Source organism: Genypterus blacodes, unplaced genomic scaffold (genome assembly GCF_046128005.1).
Source record: "Genypterus blacodes isolate CSIRO-AG114 ecotype Tasmania unplaced genomic scaffold, CSIRO-AGI_Gbla_v1 ptg000438l_1, whole genome shotgun sequence".
NCBI classification, from domain to species: domain Eukaryota; kingdom Metazoa; phylum Chordata; class Actinopteri; order Ophidiiformes; family Ophidiidae; genus Genypterus; species Genypterus blacodes.
In genome coordinates, this window is record NW_027467208.1 from 4200443 (window position 1) to 4220598 (window position 20156).

The 20156-nt window shown below is 47.8% G+C and overlaps 1 protein-coding gene across 2 annotated transcripts in view; it reads right to left on the bottom strand.

Annotated features, from left to right (window-relative positions):
• Positions 1-8309: 8309 nt before the first annotated feature.
• Positions 8310-20156, bottom strand: part of samd12 (sterile alpha motif domain containing 12) — a 61167-nt gene continuing 49320 nt past the window's right edge. For both annotated transcript variants that reach the window (XM_076139604.1, XM_076139603.1), the window contains exon 5: positions 8310-11115. In XM_076139604.1, the coding sequence (XP_075995719.1) occupies positions 11084-11115 (32 nt within the window). In that variant the 3' untranslated portion in view covers positions 8310-11083. The remainder of the gene's footprint in view (positions 11116-20156) is intronic.

Genomic DNA, 20156 nt, shown 5'->3' on the forward strand with positions numbered 1-20156 from the left:
TATTCCCAATGGGGGGATTTGTGTGTTTGTGTGTGTCTCTGTATGTGTGTGTAATGCGGGAGGGCTGTCACCTTTCTCTATGCATTAGAGCTCAATGGAGAAGATAAAGAGACACACGAGGAGTCAGGAGTTGTGTCCTTGGAGTGAGATTCATGAATAATTCTTCATCTCTGTGGAGGCGTCTGCCGAACCTGTCTGCTTATCTGTCCTGACCTCGTCAAGTCTGTCTGTCTGTCTGTCTGTCTGTCTGTCTGTCTGTCTGTCTGTCTGTCTGTCTGTCTGCCTGTCTGTCTGTCTGTGTCTCTCTCTCTCTCCTCGTCTATCCATCACCCCATGAGAACTTGCTCCCCATATTCGGATTGCGACTTTCCCTGGATGTCAGTTGGAAGTTCGTTAAGCTTCTAAAACTTGCCTGGAATTCTGCATGGGTGTGATCTCTTCCTGTGTGTGTGTGTGTGTTACAAAAATGCTATTTTGAATGCCGCTGTATGTCGTCAGTGCACCAGGCATAAAATGTTGATGTAACCTGGCGCCCCAGCTGTTTTCATATTCCATATTCAGGAGGATTTCATATCCAGCAACTCTGAGCTGATCTGCAAGATGTAAGAATATTAAGGTAGAATGTACTTAGCTGCCTGCTGAGGCAAAGTATTACGTGTTGTGGTGTATAAAACAGGGATCAGATGGATCAGGCAGGTGTGTAAATTCCTGTTCCCACTTCATGAACGAATCGAGTTATTTATACTTAACTTGAGTACAATTTTGGAACACTCTGTACTTTGACTCAGAGGTAATATTATGTACGTTTTATTTTCTAGTACTAGTTTAACTTCTTCCTCCCCCTCTTCCTCATCTTCCTCTATTTCATCATCTGATTCTGAACTATATTGCAGACAAGCCGGGGCCGCGAGCAAACAGTCGCTAAGTTAGTCTGATTAATGCAAAGTGATTAAAGTAAAATAAAAGTAAAGTGTAGCACGGCGAGGAACTATATTAGATCCTGAGTCTGTGTTTTCTATTTTGGACTGTTCCTTGGTAGCCCAGCCGTTTCAGGGTACGCTGACAAACGAGCCGAGTCGGACAGTCAGCATAAAAAGAAGGAAAAGAAGGAAAAAAAAAAAAGAGGCTCCAGCTCACCTCTGCGGCTCCCTGATTTACTCCCATGAACCTCCCAGGCTTCCTCGGAGGCTCACGACCATCTTTGACCTCCACATGTCCTCCTCCTCCACCACCTCCTCCTTCTGCTTCCCAAAAAAACATGTCCTCATTTTGCAGGTTCCATCTTTGATGACTCAGCAAATCAGCAAACCTGAACTAGAAAAGTGGCACCTAAGAAGACGCAACGGCTCACTTTGCTTTAAGAGATGTATCAACACTTATGTAAGCAATATGTGTTCTTCTTTGACCACCCATGCGTGTCAGGAAGGGGGAGATCAATTCAAGTCATCATCATGAAAGGGAAGTAGATGTTACTTGCAGGATTCTGGCAGATTTCCCCTGCAGCTGCACAGATGTTTTACTCCTCAATACAACTACTAAGCTTCCGTCCTGTAATCGCCTTGATCTTTCACCTCCTGCTCAATGCTCTCTCTTCTCATACTGTGTGATCATGTGTGTGTGTGTGTGTGAGTGATAGAGCTCTGTCTTTCTTCGTTGGCACCCAGATCCCAGCTGTTGCAGTGGAGAGAATGGTTGCCAAGCTGGATCCCCACAGGGCACACTGACGCCAGCGGCTGCCAGCTGGCCCACCACTGTCAACCCCCCCGACACACACACACACACTGCATATACACACACATAATCATAAACTCAACCTTCACTTCACAAACACCACACTTTTCTCCCCACAACACATACACAGACTTTGGGCACACACCCAAAACTTGGCACGTCTTGCACTATCAGAGTGACAGTATCATCCTGCTGCTACATAATCCTCCTCCTCACCGAGCACACCAGCATACACACTCTCTCACACACACACACGTCCTCGACCGATAAATCAGTCGTCTCTCTCAACACATCTTAAGTAAAAATAGTCAGGGTGGTGGCGGCGGCGGCGGCCTTGTGGGTAACGTAATAGCTGCTTGGTTAGAAGTGATGTAATCTTTAATTTTGGGGAGCTATTGTGGTAACATTAGATCATAATAGCTGAGATTAAGAGTCTGATTTAGAGATAAATGTGAGAATGTAATGTTTGAGCGAGTACGCCTAATGTAGGCCACAACACAATCAGGACATTGAGCCGCTGCAGCTGGAGAAGAACTGTGGGCGACGTTTATCCCCTCAAATGTTTATTCTCTGTTTTGTTGCCATAGATTTTAAACTGCCCGCTCATATTGAGACGGTTATTGTTCAACTGTGTTTGCACGCACGTATTATGCAAATAGGTTTCAAACCAATCTGCTGCAAACGCTCCACAGCTCCAGCTTCTTAGAAAGAGAAGAATACCTGTCATGACTGGTTAGCGTGGCGAGTAGAAAACTGAAAGTGAACTGAGAAAGCAGAAGAGGAAGAAGAAGAGAGCCAGAGATCATTATCACAGCTCGATGTGTAACAAACATTTTCCCAAAATCTGAAGCTGACTCAAAGTTAACCACATTTATTAGCCCTGTCTAGTTCAATTAATTGTTCAATAGATCATCGCCACACCTAGACAACCTCCCTGAATCTGCCTCATTGTGCGATCGATGTGTTCAGACGCGCCCGAATGATCTGCAGCAAAGGCGGGATTTGAACCGGCGCGCAACGCAACTGGATTGAACGGCGTAGGTGTGAAACCGCCCCGACTACAGAGAGGATTCCAGATCAACATCAGGTCATAACCAGCAGATTCAGGAAGTACAAATCCCTCCAATGTCAATCTGTGACTGCCAAAAACAAAACACACAAAAGAAACAACTGCTAGATACATAATAAGGTTTACACAAAGATCCCAACAGTTCCTGGCAATGATTACCCAAGAAGTTTTATCCGAAAATCTTCGAGTAACCAGAAGCCACAAACAAGGTTGCGCAACAAGGAGGGGGAGTGTTTCTGTTTGTTCTGAACACATTGTATTACCTGCAGCTGTCAGCATTATCCAACTTGGCTTAGAATTGTGGAAGTTATCAATTTCCTTTTCAAATCGGAACACAACACAACACAACACAGAAGAGGGTACTGAAAGGGAAGAAATAGACGCAGGAGGGAATATTCCTTCCATTGGGAGATTTGGAGAGGAGGATACTGACCTCACATGTTTGATTTTGATTGATCATTAATCTGTATGACTAATGTTTCCCCGTCACAAACAAAAAGCTTCTGTTTCAACATCAAGTTACGGGAAGGAGTGAGCAGGTCAGGACGCTGATGTTAATCATTATATGGGCAGTAGAGACAATCTGGCATCAAGTGTGTCCCATCCAGATAGACCTTTGAATGAATATAGACACAGAGATATGGGATTAAAGTGATGAGGTCATTGAACGGGCCTGTACTCTAAACCCCGCAGGAGACTGGCAGTTGTGAAAAACTGTGAAAAAAAAACAAAGGACGGTTTCTCACCAAAGGCAACATCTTGCATCATTTCTTCTCTTCTCTGTTTTTTTTACTTTTTGTTTTTTTTCCACACGTTGTCATCCCACAGTGAAGCTGTCAAGCTGTCCGCCCATGAAGCCGACATATCGAGGACCCGGCGGCAAAAAAACGCGTCGGCCATTTTGGCTCTGCCAGGGTCGGCGGCACGCGGAGCGACTGCTCATTAGAGGGCGAGCGCGACACCAGACCAGACGGGGTCGACATCTTCACCCAAAGAGACGGGGGAGAGAAGCAGATGGCGGGCGAAGAGGAAGAGGAAGAGGAGAAGAGAGGGAGAAGAGGAAGGAAGACTGGAGGGAGGGAGAAAACAAAGCGGGGAAAGATAAAATGAGGGAGAGACAGAGGGTGAGCGAGGGCAAGATGGAGGAAATGCGCCGGCGGACATCATTAAGGTCCGGCACTGGGCTTTTTAACGAGAGAGCGCACAGCAGCCCTCCATCCTCTGTGGCGCCTTCTGGCCGGAGGCCCCCAGGTTGTGGCTCTGCGGAACTTTGGGGGGGAGTCACGGGTGGAGATTAATTTCCTCCAACTACCTGTGGAGCAAACCTGCACGTTTGCATGTTTGAAAAAAGAGAAAGAGAAACAGTCATGTTCTCACACTCGCACACACACACACACACACACATACACACACACACACACACGTGGAGCCTGAGGAAAAAATGCTTTGCCGTGGACGTTCTGCTTTTTTTCCTCCTGCCGACAGAGGCGTAATTGACTCTGCCTGACACATAAACATGGCAGTAATAACCTTGCTTTCCCCTTGATGTGGGGCGGCAGAGAGCACAGCTGCGTGAGGTGCTGGGAAAAGTCACCGGGAGGCGGCGAGCGGCTGCCGGATCGTAGCATCAATTCTGCCCCCCCTCCCCACAACCGCCTTGGCCGTCTGACTGTGCAGAAAACAGACTGGGAAGAAAAAACATTTCTTTTTGAACCCGTCGTTTGAAAAAAGGGGGAAAGATCCGAATCACAAAATCTGGAAATCCTGCAGGGATCACTGTCACTGAACAGATATTCAAACGTGTGATATGTGAGAGGAAGAAACCATCTCATTTAGGCTCGTACCAAAGTAATGAGAGGTAGCTTTTACTGCATGTCACAGATAGAGAATTCTTCCTGATATCCACTCATCTTTGTTTGACCAATCGACCCTATTTACCTTCCTTCCTCTTTTCCTCCCAACATTCCAGTGCGTCCTTCCTTTCCTTCCCTCTGTCCATCCTTACTCCCTACCCTCAATGCTTTGTATTTCCTTCCCTGCAACCTTTCCTTACTTCCCTTATTCCCTTCCAATAGTAAACAATTCCACTGAAATAGCACCATTGAATATTCCTCACAAAGATGAAGAGAATAATGGTCCATGAACTTTACACACACTGGTTCTTATCAGCCATTCAAATGAAAAGTGCTCTTATGAAATTCTAAATAATAGCACACAGTAACACACACAATACAGACCTTAAATGCTTTGTCATGATTGTTTTCAAACCTCCCCTCCCATTGTGTCTGGGCCATTATTTCCCTCCCTACATGGCGGTCATATAACCTAAAGGACTGTTATTAATGTGCTCTACTTGTTTGACCGCAGAAAGACCCCTTACACTGCGAAAAGCCCACATTGGATCAGTGATATAGAAGTGTGTATTATCCTCTGGAGTGCTGACACTGGCTGAGGCAAAGCCCAGCAGATAAAAAAACACACACACACACATGCGAAAAAGTGTGAGTGGCGGAGAGATGAGAGCGTCGCCGGGTGAGGGAAAGCCGGGCGAGCGAGAGAGTTCAAGACTGGATGTATGTCGGTTTGATCTATACTGACTCAACACCTAGCGAAGGTTGATAAGAAGGCTTAACCTCACCGCCCGGAGGAGAGGCTCTCCAGACACACACTTTCTGGGATGATGCTGCACGTACAAAGTAAAGAAAACACATAGGCACACTGACATCTCCACTTGCAGATACTGACACATGTCGAGGTAATGATCCGCACAGAGACACACACACGCGCACACACACACGCCAACGCACTCGCAGCCCACAGAGAGCCGTGCTGATCCTTGCCAAAATACACAACATCAAACGCTCTAAAAGGTTTTTTTGCATCAGTCACATTGACGGGATCAGTGTAGGGGGATAAGAGGAGGGAGGGGATTGGATGAGAGGCGACAAAAAGAGAGAAAAAAAGCAAAGAGATCAAAAACTAAAAGGGGAAAAAGTTGAATAAAAGTTAGGAATCGCAAGAAAGGGAACGAGAAGAGGGAGCAGGATAAAGTGAAAAGCATTGCAACACAAAACTCTAGTTGAAAACAACACAGAGAGAGAGATCAAACAAGATAAGAGAGGGGTAAAGATAAGAGAGAGAGAGAGAGAGAGAGAGAGAGAGAGAGAGAGAGAGAGAGAGAGAGAGAGAGAGAGAGAGAGAGAGAGAGAGAGAGAGAGAGACTTTAGCTTAAACATAAAGCTTTAACACAGAGAAAGCGTCTTGCTGCTCTTTCACCCCGTGACAATAAAACATGAAGGAAAACAGATGTGATAACCCTCACGGCTCTGTGTGAAAGTGGCGTGTACAAAGTAAGACGTACACACACACACACACACACACACACACACACACACACACACACACACACACACACACACACACACAGATGCTGTGTGGTCAGAGCTGCCCCTCCTCACCTCAGTAGCCGCGCTCACACTGACACTCCAAAGGGGCTCAGCATGTCATCGTCTAAGATGTTTAATTCATACAGAAGCCCGTTTGTGCTCTGTGTGAATGTGACGGAGCAAGATGGGAATGCAGGGTGAGGATGATGCACAGACACAAGAGAGAGAGGGGGGCTGTGTAAACACACACACACACACACACACACACACATAGAGAGAGAGAGCGAGAGAGAGATAGATGAAGGGAGAGTGGCAATGCATGAAGAATGAAGGAGAAATAAAAGAAAGGAAAATTGCGACAGAGGGGTGACGAAGGATATGGAAAGAGACGTGGCTGTAAGCGGTGACTCAACGAAATGGAAGAGAGGGAGAGAGAGAGGGGTGTGAAAAGATGGGAGAGAGAGAGAGGGAGAGAGGTGGTCGAGACAGATCGTCAAATGGGATGAGTGATGGAGTTTGAATGATAAAACCTAAAGAGAAGAGCGGGGAAAGTGAGAAAACACACACACACACACACACACACACACACACACACACATAAAGGCTGTGCGTGGAGATGTCATGCAGGCAGGCGGTGAGGCCCGGAATGCTGAGAGTGTGTGTGTGTCTCAGGTCTCAGGAGAGGCAGGCCGGGGGACTGGATGCCACTGATTTTCTGTCATCCGGCTCTCTCTCTTCATCCCTCAGCCCTGTTATACCTCTGCTCCCTCGCCCCGCCTCACACTGCAGCACGGCCATGCCCAGAGGTACCATTTGTACACATCATGGACGGCATATTTGTGTACTCTTCTCATAGCGGTACTTTAAGAAAGGCGGAGAAACCATCAGGTAGTTAGGATGAAGTTTATCCTTTTTGTTATTCTAGGGATTTTAGAAACTAAAGTCTTAGTTTTATTGCAACTTTTTTATTGCTGCTTTTAAATACTTGTAAATACTTCTTCATTTAGTACCTTAGACAGTAAGTTACCATTATAAATAGTACTTTTAAATAATACTTCTAACCTTAAATTGTTTCTTAAAGTTCTGGCTAATGTGTGACCCAACAATTGCCTATTGAAACATTCAGCAGACACAGCAACAACATTAGCAACCCACTAGAGACATGTTTTCATTGATGATTTCAGTGTCATTTGATGGTTGTAATATCCAGTATTCATTCTCTTGAGCGCTCCAACGTTCTTTATTTCCTGGAAAAACTGCACCTTCTATTCCTAACTCTAGAAACACCTGGCTCATTATCCTCGATGTGAACGCCGCTGTGTGTACCGCGCAGCACGTGTTGCAAAAGCACATTCAGAAGAGTCGACTGTGGGCTGCAGAGGCCTGGCGGTCCAGAACAGACTGTTTACCGGCACAATACAACAGCCAGCAACATCATCCCACTCGAGCCAAACATCTGTCACACATGAGATAAATATACATGCGAACACTCCATTTGCAACCTACTGAGTCCTACATCTGCTGTGAGGAGACATTCACACACCAGTAAGGACACACAGGCTTCAGTATCTATGCAACGGGAGCAGGATGGATGCTGAAGGCTCGCGTGGGAGGATTCACAAACACGTAACATCCAATTTGGATAATTACAGACGGAGAAAAAATGACAATAAGCAAAGTATTTACACGAAGATTATTCTATTTATTATATGTACTCATTGTAATGTCAACATCATCATTAAGATCCATCATTAGGCACCGTATATGTAGTAGATAGAGGGGGAGGAGAGAGTTAGTTTGCATGCCTGTCGGGTTACAAAACACTCAGGAATGGAATCAAAACATGCTGTCAAAACGGCAGAAAGAAACCATTGCATTGTGATTTGCAGTGTTGCTTACAGGTTCACCGAAAGTGTGTTTACGGGAAATGATTGTGAAATACGCTAGATGTGACTAACTTACTTAAGAATTGTGTGTGTGTGTGTGTGCGTGTGGTTTTGTGCCCACGCACGTTGAAGCGTCTTGGGCAAAAACGCCTTGTGCGGTTCAGTCTGCAGTTTCCTTGTGTAACATTGTACTTTGTGTCAATATGGGTGATTACGTGCCAAACCTGTTACAAGCACCGGGAGACGGCGGGATTTGCCAGTTCGGACAAGCCCTCGCTTTGGCAGAGGCTAGAACACAGAGCGTGAGTGAGTTCGGTGACAGTAACAACTGTGGAAAGTTCCCCTCATGCCTGTGAACCTGTTCTCCTCTCACACACCAGGTAGGTATGGATCACACAAACACACTGCTACATTTAGAGGGTAAGATACTTTAGGTTCTGAACCCAAAACTGGAAGAAACGACGATCCAGGACTGTCTGCGTGAATAAATACGATATAATTAGAGATAAAGCAAGTTGGCAGCAGAGGGATGTGTCTCGCTACAAACCAGCTTTCAGTTCTCCTTTACAGTCACGCCGCATTGGAGAATCACATTGGAGTTTGGATCTAAAGTCGCAGTGCTTTCTTTACACGGCTGCAATCAAAAACATGATGAAATTCTGAGCAAGTGAGCAACGGCAAAGAGAGGACAGACAAGTATTCTCTGGAAATCTTTGCTTTGCCTTTGTTGTAAAGTGGGACGTTTTTAGGCATCGGTCCAAATCCGAGCGGCTAATAACAGGTTACATGGAACGTCTCCAATTTCCAGTAACATTTCAAAGGGTAAAACTAATTAAACTGTAGAGGACTTTTCCTTTTCCCACATTCTACTGATTAAACAGGATGTCACCGGAACTCCAGTTAAGATTATTTTTAACCCCTCTGGAAACCATTTCTTCCATTTCACATATTGTCTAGTTTCCGGTGTGAAATCGAGAAGCCAAGGGGCGATATTCCCAAACGAGATTCCGGTATCCACGGCTCCTCCCGTGGCCTTGACGGACGCGGACACAGCCTCTCTCCTCAACCGTGAAATAGCCACTTGTGTTTCAGGGCGGAACATCTCCATTCCTATGTGACCGTTCACATTGGCAGGACACACACACAGACACACAGAGTTCTTTCGGGGGGCCAAAGGAGGAGGAGGGGGGTAGGGGGGCATTTGTAATCCCGGAGGAACGGCCTAACGTCCTGAAGAGCTGATCAATACTATTCAATCAGCTCGCAGGGTCTTCGGCACATTAGGCTACAGCTGCTATCCAAACAATGAATGGCCGGCCACAGAAGGACTCGTGTACAAATGGAATCCCATTAAAAAGGCAATGTGACCCCCCCCACCACACACACACACACACACACCTCCCAACACACACACACCTCCCCACCCCACCCCTCCCACGGCAGCTATTTTATGTCCGTCTGATGGACAGTCGCTTGTTCCCGAACCAGGGAGAGGGTAAAAAAAAAAGGAATGATGCCGTTACCGTGACAACAGCTCATGCTACACTGCTGTGGATGTGTGAGTTAGATAAATACCTCTCTCTCTCTCTATCTAGGTGCTTTGCTTGTGGATGTTACACTGGCTACATGATTGCATAATGTATTTACACAGTCACAGAAACAGTTTCATGACACGTGTGTGTGTGTGTGTGTGTGTGCTTTTGAATACAGTTAGAACACGGGTAACATCAACAGTGAGAGGCCATTATTCACATGTGACAGCAGAGATCTGAGGTTCTCATCAGAGATAAATAGGACACGCTGCGTCTTCAGACATTTCTGCGCGGGTTCTTCGCTCCCCGCACATCGTCTTTGCAACACGTCTCCACTGGAACAGCTTCAAGCTGTGCGAGACTCCTTCTTCTTCTCCTTCTTCTTCTTCTCTCCTCATTAGCAGAAACCCAGAGTCAAAACATCCCCCTCGCTCCGCCGGCTCGCTCTTCACGCCACCTTTCTTCCCAGAGTTGCGGCGTAACTTCACCTACTAGCACAGTGCTTATATAAGGGAGGGGTGGGGGGGGGTGGGGTGGGGGGGGGGGGGGGGAGGAGGTGTGTGGGGGGGTTCCTTCTCACAGTTCGACCCTTTTTTACGGGTTTCGCTTCTTCTCCTTCAGATTGCTTTCCCCAGTTCACTTTGCAGGAGGCAGCTTATCCGTAGCGTAATGTGTTGCCAGGTTTAATGTTTATTCCCACCCTAAACGAAACTGTCTTCACAGTGACAATCCCTCTCGGAAGTAGAGCGAGAGCGGAAACATGTAAGACCGAAGACTCTCACTCCCTCACGAAGAGAGTGAGAGTGAGAGAGAGAAAACACGAAAACACATGCATTGTGTATGTGTGTGAGATATGCGTCGCTGGACTGGGAGAACGAGAGATGAGGGACAACGGAGGAGCGAACACGCCTCACAAACAGAGCGAGGAGCTGGAGTTTGAGTGAAGAGGTGGATTATGGGTATCTCTCATTAAGAGTGAGGAAGTTGTTTGAGTTCCCAAAAAGCAAATCAGCACAATGTGGAGATAAACTTTGTGTTAAATGCTTTTAGGAAACGCAGCCAAGCTCGTTTGTTTGGCGCTCGGGGGCCGAATGTTGAATTGTGGGTAGGACGCGAGGGCTCGGTTCTTGAGGGAGAGTGTGCGCAGGGATGTCAGCGGCGTGTAGGAGGGACAGGACGATGAGTCTTTGCTACAAAAGGTCATAAACAAGCTGAGACGGGACGCCGGTAATGGAAACTGCTGGTCAGATTCCAGGAAGCTGTGAGGAATTGTTTGGGCTACAAGGGAACGAGTCAGAGCGTAGGAGCGCCGACGAGGCCAGATGCTTTTCCTGCAAAAGGTCGGACACGGAGAGCTGGGGGATGAGGGTCCGGACAGAAATCTGGAGGGGTGAGGAAGGTGGGAGGGGAGGGGGGGAGAGAGGGACACACTGGTGGTCTGGGCGGGTCGCGGCGTCCTTCCCTCAGCGAGTCGTCAGCCTACGGCGAGGACGGAGTGCACTCCAGAGAGGCTGCAGAGAGAGAGAGGTGAGAGGAGGAAGGCATGTTTAGGGAGGAAGAATGATAATGGGCGGAGGGGGAGGAAGAGGGAGTGACGTAGATGAGAGGAAATTAAGAAGTTGAGATCAAACAAAAAATGAAAAAAGAGAGAGAAAGGACCTCGATAACAAGCAAGAGGCATAAAAATGGATCAGGGGGGAGGGAATTAGACAAATAGAAGGCGGGGGGGGGGGGGGGGTGATAAGAGAGACAGGATGAAAGACAGAGACAGAGAAAGAGAGAGGGAGGGGGGAGGAAGAAGAAAAAGAGGGGAGACATAATTATAAAATGGAAAGAGAAAATCAATGCAGTGGGCAGCATTGTGCTCGCAGGCGCAACACAAAGGGAGGTGGAGAGCAGCAGTGTGTCCATCAAACCCACTGACACATACTGGCATCTCTCTGTCTCTGTCTCGCTCACTGACACACGCACACACACACACGCACACACACTCCCATGCAGAGTGAAGACAAGAGGGATGAGTCAGGCAGAGAGACAGAGAGACGAGTGACATTTAGAGTTCAGTCGGAGCATGTGATGACAAGGCACCCAAGATGCATGCCAGCCTCGCCTCTGAGAGTGTGTGTGCGTGAGTGTGTGTGTCCAAGTGTGTGAGCGTGAGTGTGTGGAAGCAGATTTGCTATTGTGTATTCATTCAATCACCGAGAGCTCATAGCTCAGGGCTACTGTGGAACATAGTACTTTGATATCCATATGCGCCGACCCACACACACACACACACACACACACACACACACACACACACACAGACACACACACACACACACACAAACACACACAGAGATAGAGAGATGCAAGAACAACCATTCAAAGGCATCCACACAAAATCACCATTATTGACAAAAACTACAATGGATCAAACTATTCCCATGTAAACACCATGTCAGCCCACACACACTCAGTCACACACACACTCCATGTTATCTGTATTAGTGTAGCAGTACCACACCCAAAAGTCAAATGCATTACAGTCGTAGGAGGTCCGGACTAGCGGTAAGCGTGTGCAGAACATTCTTCAAACCCTCCTCCCCTCTTTCCTTAGAGACAGCAGAGGATACACAGCTATCTATTTCCTCTCACACACACACAGGCATATGTGCGCGCACACACGCACACACATACACACACAGACAGACAGACAGAGACACAGAAATGGCATACGTCTTGATTTCAAGGATAGTGTGCACGATGTAAACATACAGATGCACACAGACACTCAAACACACACCACTTTGTCCGGGAACCGGTTCGTGGGCAATTTGCATTGTCACACACAAACGCTCACACACATGTGCACTTCTCTAGCGACACGTGTAAACAAATTATTGGGAGGTAGCGGTGAGTGGAGAGCAGACCCAGAGGTGCAGATCAGTGACACACTCTGTATTTCCAATTTATGCCGGTGTCACTGCCACTGCGCCTCTGTGGCAAACACACACACACACACACACACGCACACGCACACGCACGCACGCTCGCACACACACACACACACACACATACACACATACACACATACACACACACACACACACACACACACACACACAGGGAACGTGAAAGCAGATTCTTTGAACAATCGAACGGCGGCGTAAGAAGAAGAAGAAGAAGAAGAGGAAGGATCCTTCTTTGGCGCCGTTTGAGTCTTGAAGGTTAAGAAAGGGCAAATGAGTCTGGAAAGTCTTTTCTTTACTGTAATTACTATAATCTGCCAAACAGAAATGAGGCAGCGCGGCGTGTGAATGGCTCCCTGACACCAACGTGCAAACGTGCCAGCACGCACCAGACACAATTACAATCCGTGCGTCTGTTTCAGCCGCTGGGTAATTGCATGTGTGTGAGAGAGAGAGAGTGTGTGTGTGTGTGTGTGTGTGTGTGTGTGTTTGTGTGTGTGTGAGAATATGAAGCAGGGGATCGCTCGGTTTGCCCCCCAGTTATTAAACTAACCAATTACAAAGCCCACTCATCACGTTTGCCTCCTAAACAAAGGGAGACTTGATCTATTATTAATGTACTGTTCCCTTACAAGTCTCACGTGGTTTGGGTCTCGTGCGCAGACACACACACACACACACACACACACACACACACACACACACACACACACACACAGTCCCAGGCTCCAGTAGCTGGATGGATGATGAATGTGATTTGCCAGCATTAACAGATGAAGCAGCTCTAAGGAACAGAAAGTCAAATGTCAGCCCCCCCCCCCCCCCTCCCTCTCTCTCTCTCTCTCTTTCTCTCTCTCTCTCTCTCTCCCCACGATCTTGACAACTAATCAAACTAAGGCACTCCAGGCATTCACACACTCACACACTCTCCTACGTGAATTACAAAGTCCCCAGTTTACTCGTTCCTGCATGAAGGGAAACCCTGCTGGGATGGAATCTGGCCGCTGTTGACGGCGACGACCACACAGCTAATCACCGCGTATGGCAAAAACAGTGTGCACGACGATGCTACACAAGGGGCAGAAAAAACGCCGAAAAGCAAATAGAAACCCAGTTGTTATGACAGGATGAAGTTAATGAATCAGTTCTGGCTGCTATGGAAACATTATGGACATGATGACTCTGCATAGAGTGCATGATGAAGGTCGTGAGGTAAAGACCTCCTGCTTCTTATTGATCCAAACATCGATACATGTCAGCTCTACTGTCCGCCTGTGACACATAATGAACTCAGGCCGGCTGCATCGCCATTCAGTTCAGCCATATGGGAGTCAAAGTTCAGATAAGACAGGAAGCTGGATGCATGACTAGTGTGTGTGTGTGTGTGTGTGGGGGTGGGTGCTTAGTAGGCTGACATTGCCTTTTTGGAGTGTGTGTTCCTAAATGGGTCATCGTATTCCGCTCCTTTTCCCGCCCTCCTCCCCACAACGTAAACAAGCGACAGAAGCGATATCCTCTTCCACTTCCTCTTCTCCTCCTTCATCTATCCCTCTTTAATGCTCCTCTTCATCATCAGCATCACCCCGGTCAGGTTAAATAAATAAGTCTGGAGGAGGAGCGGCGGCTCTCGCATTCTGTCATCCCATAACTTCTGTCAAGTCGGATTTGTTTGCTATCCACCCACCCACACACACACAGACACACACACCTATCCTGCACGCTTCAGCCTTCTTTAGTGGCTCAGTGGGGGGCTGTCACACCGGGCTGAGTACCATTCCTTTTAGTGTGCCGCTCTGTCATCCCTGATGAAGAGCCGCTGCGGCCTACTGGGTTTCAAAATGGCCAAGCAACAAGTTGTAGCGCCACCTGTTGACGGGATCTGATGTGGAGCGGATAGACACCAGCGTTCACCGTGGATTGTCAGTCACGTCTCTGAGTTCTGGGGTGGGAAAGGCAGGAGAGGAGAGCTGGGAGTCCATCAGATATTCTGTGCCATTCCGCCCACTCCCTCCCTCCTACAGACGTGCTGGCTTTAGGTTCTTATAGCTGCAGCGAGAGTCCAACCCTCGCTCCTCTGCAAGCTTCACCGTCAAACTCAAACTGACCAAAAAGCCCCGAGGTTAGATTTGACCTTTCAGAGTAAAAGTAAAACTCCCAGCGTCGTGTTTCTCTCCTCGACTTTTCCTCTCTTTTTTGGATCCCTCCCTCCCACTGCAGAGCCAAAATCGACTCGGTGTCGGGTGAACGAGTTTAGTTTGCGCGCTCTCTCTCCCTCGTGTCCGGCGTGGGTTTTCCCTCCAGGTGACTTCGGTTTCCTCCCACCTCCAGAAACAGAAATCTCTAGTATTGTTTGTGATTGAGGTGAACAGCAAAGGGAAAGAGACGGGGGAAGTAGGGAAAAGAGGCGGATGAGAAAAAGAGGCGTGAGGGGTAAAGAGATAAAGACAGAAAGTGAGAGAGGTATGAACTCCTTTCGGAAGCTGGCCGGCTCTTCCTGACACGGATAAATACCTGAGGAATGGGACACAGTTGAGAGCAGCTCAGCTACGCCATCATTAACCTTGTAAAACCTCCAGCCTGCGCCCGTGATTAACGACGGCCCATTACGTGCCGTTAAGGGGAGGAGGAACCTGTCGCCCATTTCGAAACGGGCATGAGAGAAACTTTCCGACTTCCTCTCTCTCCCTGGGACTTTAGATTTCAGGTATACGAGAGTTTTCAGAGGATCTGTTCGTAACTTCCAGGATGACCCGGCGTCTTCTTCTTCTTCAGGGGGGCTATTTTACACGACGCCCCCTTTCCCGCCTTTCTCCAAAGGCCGCTTGTTGTTTATATTATAATAAGAACTCGCCCGGAGTCCCCGCGGAGGAGTCGGAGATAAGCAATAATACAAATGTGGGAAAGGGAGCTTTTACCATATGAAAGGAGAGGAGGAGAGAGACGGATGGAGGGAATGGGAAACGGATAAAGCCAGAGGAGGAATAGAGGTGCAGGGATTGGATGTGGAAAAGCAGGGGGATAGATGTGCGTGTGTGTGTGTGTGTGACGGGGCGGTAGAGGGGAGATAAAGGCAGAGCTGTATTCCCTGATGTGCCTCCTTCTGTGTGTGTGTGTGTGTGTGTGTGTGTTGGCAGCTCATGCTCCAAGGATGACTACATTTACACTTAGCTTAAAAATAGCCCCCCGTGATAATTTATTTAGTCGGAGCGCCACATTCCCAGAGAGTCCCTATACGTTCCTTGTGATATCCGATTTTTCCTTCTTCTTCTTCTTCTCTCTGGTCACGTCCCTAAGAAAGTCAATTTACTTGCTGGTTATTTCCCTATGAGCATTCTATTACCAGCGAGGTGTTTACTTTGATACCCTGTGACTGAGCATCATGAATGTGTTTGTGGAAAATCGTTTTTTTTGGATACGAGGATGAATTTAACGTGGAAAAAGTTGATGATTCCAGTGTGAGATGAGAGATCCGTTTAAGGATTCCAGTCCAGGATATCGGCATAAACGCACACACACACAGTGGCATTTGAGAGGGGGAGGAGGCTGAGTTTGATTGGAGCGTGGAGTGAGTTTTCCCATCAACTGGCGTGTGCGCTCCGGGGGGAACAATCACAACTGCCAAATTAAAATTACATACAAAGATGATAATGAGCGGGAGGGAGCGAGCGCGGCGAACACGCCAGCACGGATTCCTTATGGAACCTGAACATGACATTCATCAAGCAGGATTAATAAAGTGAATTATCCTGATTACGGAATGTTTATCCACATCACACTGGCGTTGCGATTCCAAATTTAGAAGCGTGACGTGAAAACTTGAGCGCCGTCGCTTTAAATCTGGAGCGATTCTGGAGGACTTCTTTCACATTTAATTGGGTTACATTGGGAATTCTCCATTCGTTTAAATGTTGCCGTGGTAACAGACAGAAAATCAGCCGCACAACTGAAACAACAAGCTTCCTGATTCCAAGTCAAGCACCTCTAAGCCAATGAGCCGCACTTCAGCAAGGTCATTAGCTCGCATCCCCATTCACCCTGGGGAGACGATACGCCTGTTGAGTCCCCCTTGAAGGAAAGCGGCACCCTCCCTCCAGTCGCTCCGCCCGGACGTGTCATCCCGCCGCCGCTCCAAACGAGGCGCGTTCAAAGTCAACAGCACTTAAACGTAAGATATGAGAGGCCTTCAAAGAGCCGAGACAAAAGGCCTCCGTTGCTATTTTGGAAGAGGAAAAGTGCTTCAGTGGCGGAGGTTAAGGGGGATCATCAGTCTTTGTGGCACGGCGAATCTCATTTTCTGCAGAAATGTGATGACTCGACAACACGGGGGAGACGGCAGCGATGACGATGGCGGGCTGGAGGGGGAAGAGGAAGAGTTGGATGAGGCCTCGCAATAAGGAACTGATCGCAATGTTTTGCACTCAGCGTTTTCTCTCTTCGCCGTCTCTCGCTCCCGCCCCGTCCCCGTCTCTCACGGCAACCTTGATGAGCTGCCGGTGAATAATGATGACCTCACACACTTCTCATTTCCCGGCGTGACAGGAGTAATGGGACACCAGATCCTCCCCTGTCCCGACTCTTGAGCTCCGGTATTCGCTGCGGTGAAGCGACTCCAGATTATTTAATACGTCATAAAAAGCATAGTGAGGTCTTCACAAAGGGCCTGGGAGCTTGTAGGGTTTGTCAGCGAGAGAGTAGAGAAGAAGAGGAAGAGAGTGTCAAACAATAAGAGACGGCTGAAGCTGGACAAAGACACTGGAGACACGGTTAACAACAGGTGAGGAGGCGAATTAAAGATTTCCTGTCGGGGGAAAAACAAAGTCGTTTTCGCAGCGTCGTGACACATTCACAGGACAACAATACAGCTCGTGTAGGATTAGCATACTGCCGGAAGAGTGGAACACACACACACACACGTACACGTACACACAAAAAGCCATGACATTTCCATTGTTTTCCTCTATTTCAACTTAATCTGACTCATGCATCTATTGTGTCCCTGAAGGCACCATTGTGGCTGATGGTATCATTATCCTCTCTGGCGTTGTGAAAACTAAACACGCAGCTCTCAGCTATCTGGATCTAACCCTGGGAGTGTGTGTGTATGTGTGTGTGTGTGTTATCTGTACATCAAACCAGGTGCCAGTACAGTTAAACCTCCCCAATTTGGTTTTCACTATCAAACTTTTTTTGGAAACGCTTAAATTCCCCTCCAGTGGCTTCGGGGATTTTGAAGTTTAAACTCATTTACTCCTCTCGTAATTAAATAAGAAGTCAATTCAACAAACAATTAGTTCCGCCATCGGATGCGAGCTTGTAGTATTTGTCCGTGTGCTTGCGAGTGTGACGCTTGTGAGTATTATGTGTGTGTGTCTGTGTGTGTTTCTGAGTGTGGGGGTGTTGTGAGAAGGATCACCTTATTCCAGATTGCTTGTTTGTTTTTTTTCTATTCCTAGGAGGCAGAACAGTGGGCAAACACACACACACACGCGCCATATAATGTTATAGCCCATCTCACAATACATGCAGGCATTAGATTAGAGCGTTTCTGACAGAAAAGTGTGCAGAATCACGCAATAACGGAGAGTAAATGAGCTGCGCTGCAAATGTAAAGATGCTGTGTGTGTTTACAGGCTGCTCACACACTTCTCACACACACACACACACAGACACACGCGAGGTCTTTGACCTGAATCTGCCCCGTGAGGAGGAAACAGGAAATTATGGGGGAAAATGATGAATAGATCTTGAGATGAAGGTGCATTTGTCGTGCGGCACCAATAAAAGAAGCTGTTTATCTGTATTTTTATCAAACTTGTACATCTGCAGAGGAGCTTTGCACCTGGAATATTCATTTTCATGACTTTTGTAAGGTTATTCAATAGAAGTTGTAGTGATTTCGATGAAACTTTAGGGGGAAAATAGAAACACAGCTCAGGGAATGATGCGGATTTCTTAACATTATTACGAGAAAAAGACAGATTTGTCGCTTCATCTTCGTTTTGAAGTTGACCTTGAATCTGATTGCGCAATTCATTCCACCCGCGACCTCCAGCGCATTCCACAGGTCACTAAAACACATTTCTCACGTCCTCCCTTTCCCTCTCTCTGCTTCAACCATTCCATAGATTTCATTCCCAGAATGCATCTGAGCAACCCCTCGAGAAAAGATGTGAACTTGTTGCATCCAGCGTTGTGTAGGAGGAAAGAGCAGCAACGATAATGAGAGCAATGCAACTGCACAGGGATGGAAACCAGACAAAAGTGTTATGTCCCTTAGTTGATACACAACATGTCTCCTGGCTGCATTGCATTCTGGGCTTTTCAGGCAGCTGTTGTTGGGGAAATCTGCTCCTTAAATTCTCCCTTCGCACTCGCCGCTTCAAAGGAAATCGTCCCGGGCGCAATCATGCATTCCTTGTGCGCGCCCGCTCGTCTGCTCCCGCTGACTCCGCGAGCATCAACGCGTATTTACAAGCTGCGGGTGTGAATGCGCGACGAGGTCTGCAGGATTCCCAGCGGGGACGCCACCTGCCACCGCACCGCCCTTGGGCTCGACACCTTCACCTCTGCGACGGCACACGGTTGAATACACATAGCATCAAGCCGACCGGGCGCAAATGGGTATTATGATGGCGCCGGGGCCGTGTTGGTCTCTGCGGACCCGGAGGGGGAATCTGCAGGCGACACAGGAGCCAGAGGAGGAATATCAACCGCTGCTGGATATCTGGGGATAGGATCTGCAGGGGAAGCTTCACCTGGAGGAACCTGCTATACATTCATTAGGCATCGCCACGACTCTGCTGCTGCTCCAACATGTGTCCGTGTGTGTTACAATGATACGCCCATTACGCCTTTCCTGACCGTGACATGCCACCGCTGCTCATTAGCGCCTGCCTTCGCTCCGCATGCTCCTCTCAACATGCCGCCTTCTTCTTCTTCTTCTAACGCCGACCTGTAGGCTTGAACATACGTCTGGGGTCAGCAGCCGTCGGGAACACACATGGAGGCAAATGCGATGCAGGTCTTGGATTGTTGTTTATCAGACATCCTCGCAGCCACGGAGAGAGAGAGGCGCGACGCTAAAGAGGCGCAGCAGAAACGGATCCATTCGGAGATTATTTCCAAACATTCCGCGTACTTGAGACGCGATTGCTCGGAATTACTCGACACCTGAAAACAGGGAGCCTCTTCTAATCAGCCACTTCACAGGGGAGAGATCGCTTATTCCTCAACCTTAATTTGTGACACTGATTAAAAGCCGCGAGGTTACATAAAGCCTATACAGCTCGGGGGAAGTGTGGTACTTAATAGCAGCATGATTGATAAGTTCTGGGCCTGACACAACCGTTATTTCCTGTTTTGATAAAGAGTCTGCTCACCTGTGAATGTGATCTTCCTACGGTAGGCTCAGAACTTATCAATCAAGACTACAGGCCCCATCACCACTCATATATGAATGAAAACATAACAAACACACCTGCATAGAGGTTTTTGTATCTTTTTGGATGACATCTCTGCACTCTACTGTGGCATTTTTCTGACCAACACTTCAGGCAAGGCAGCCGTTGTGATTTGATTTGGTTTGCTCCTTTGAGACG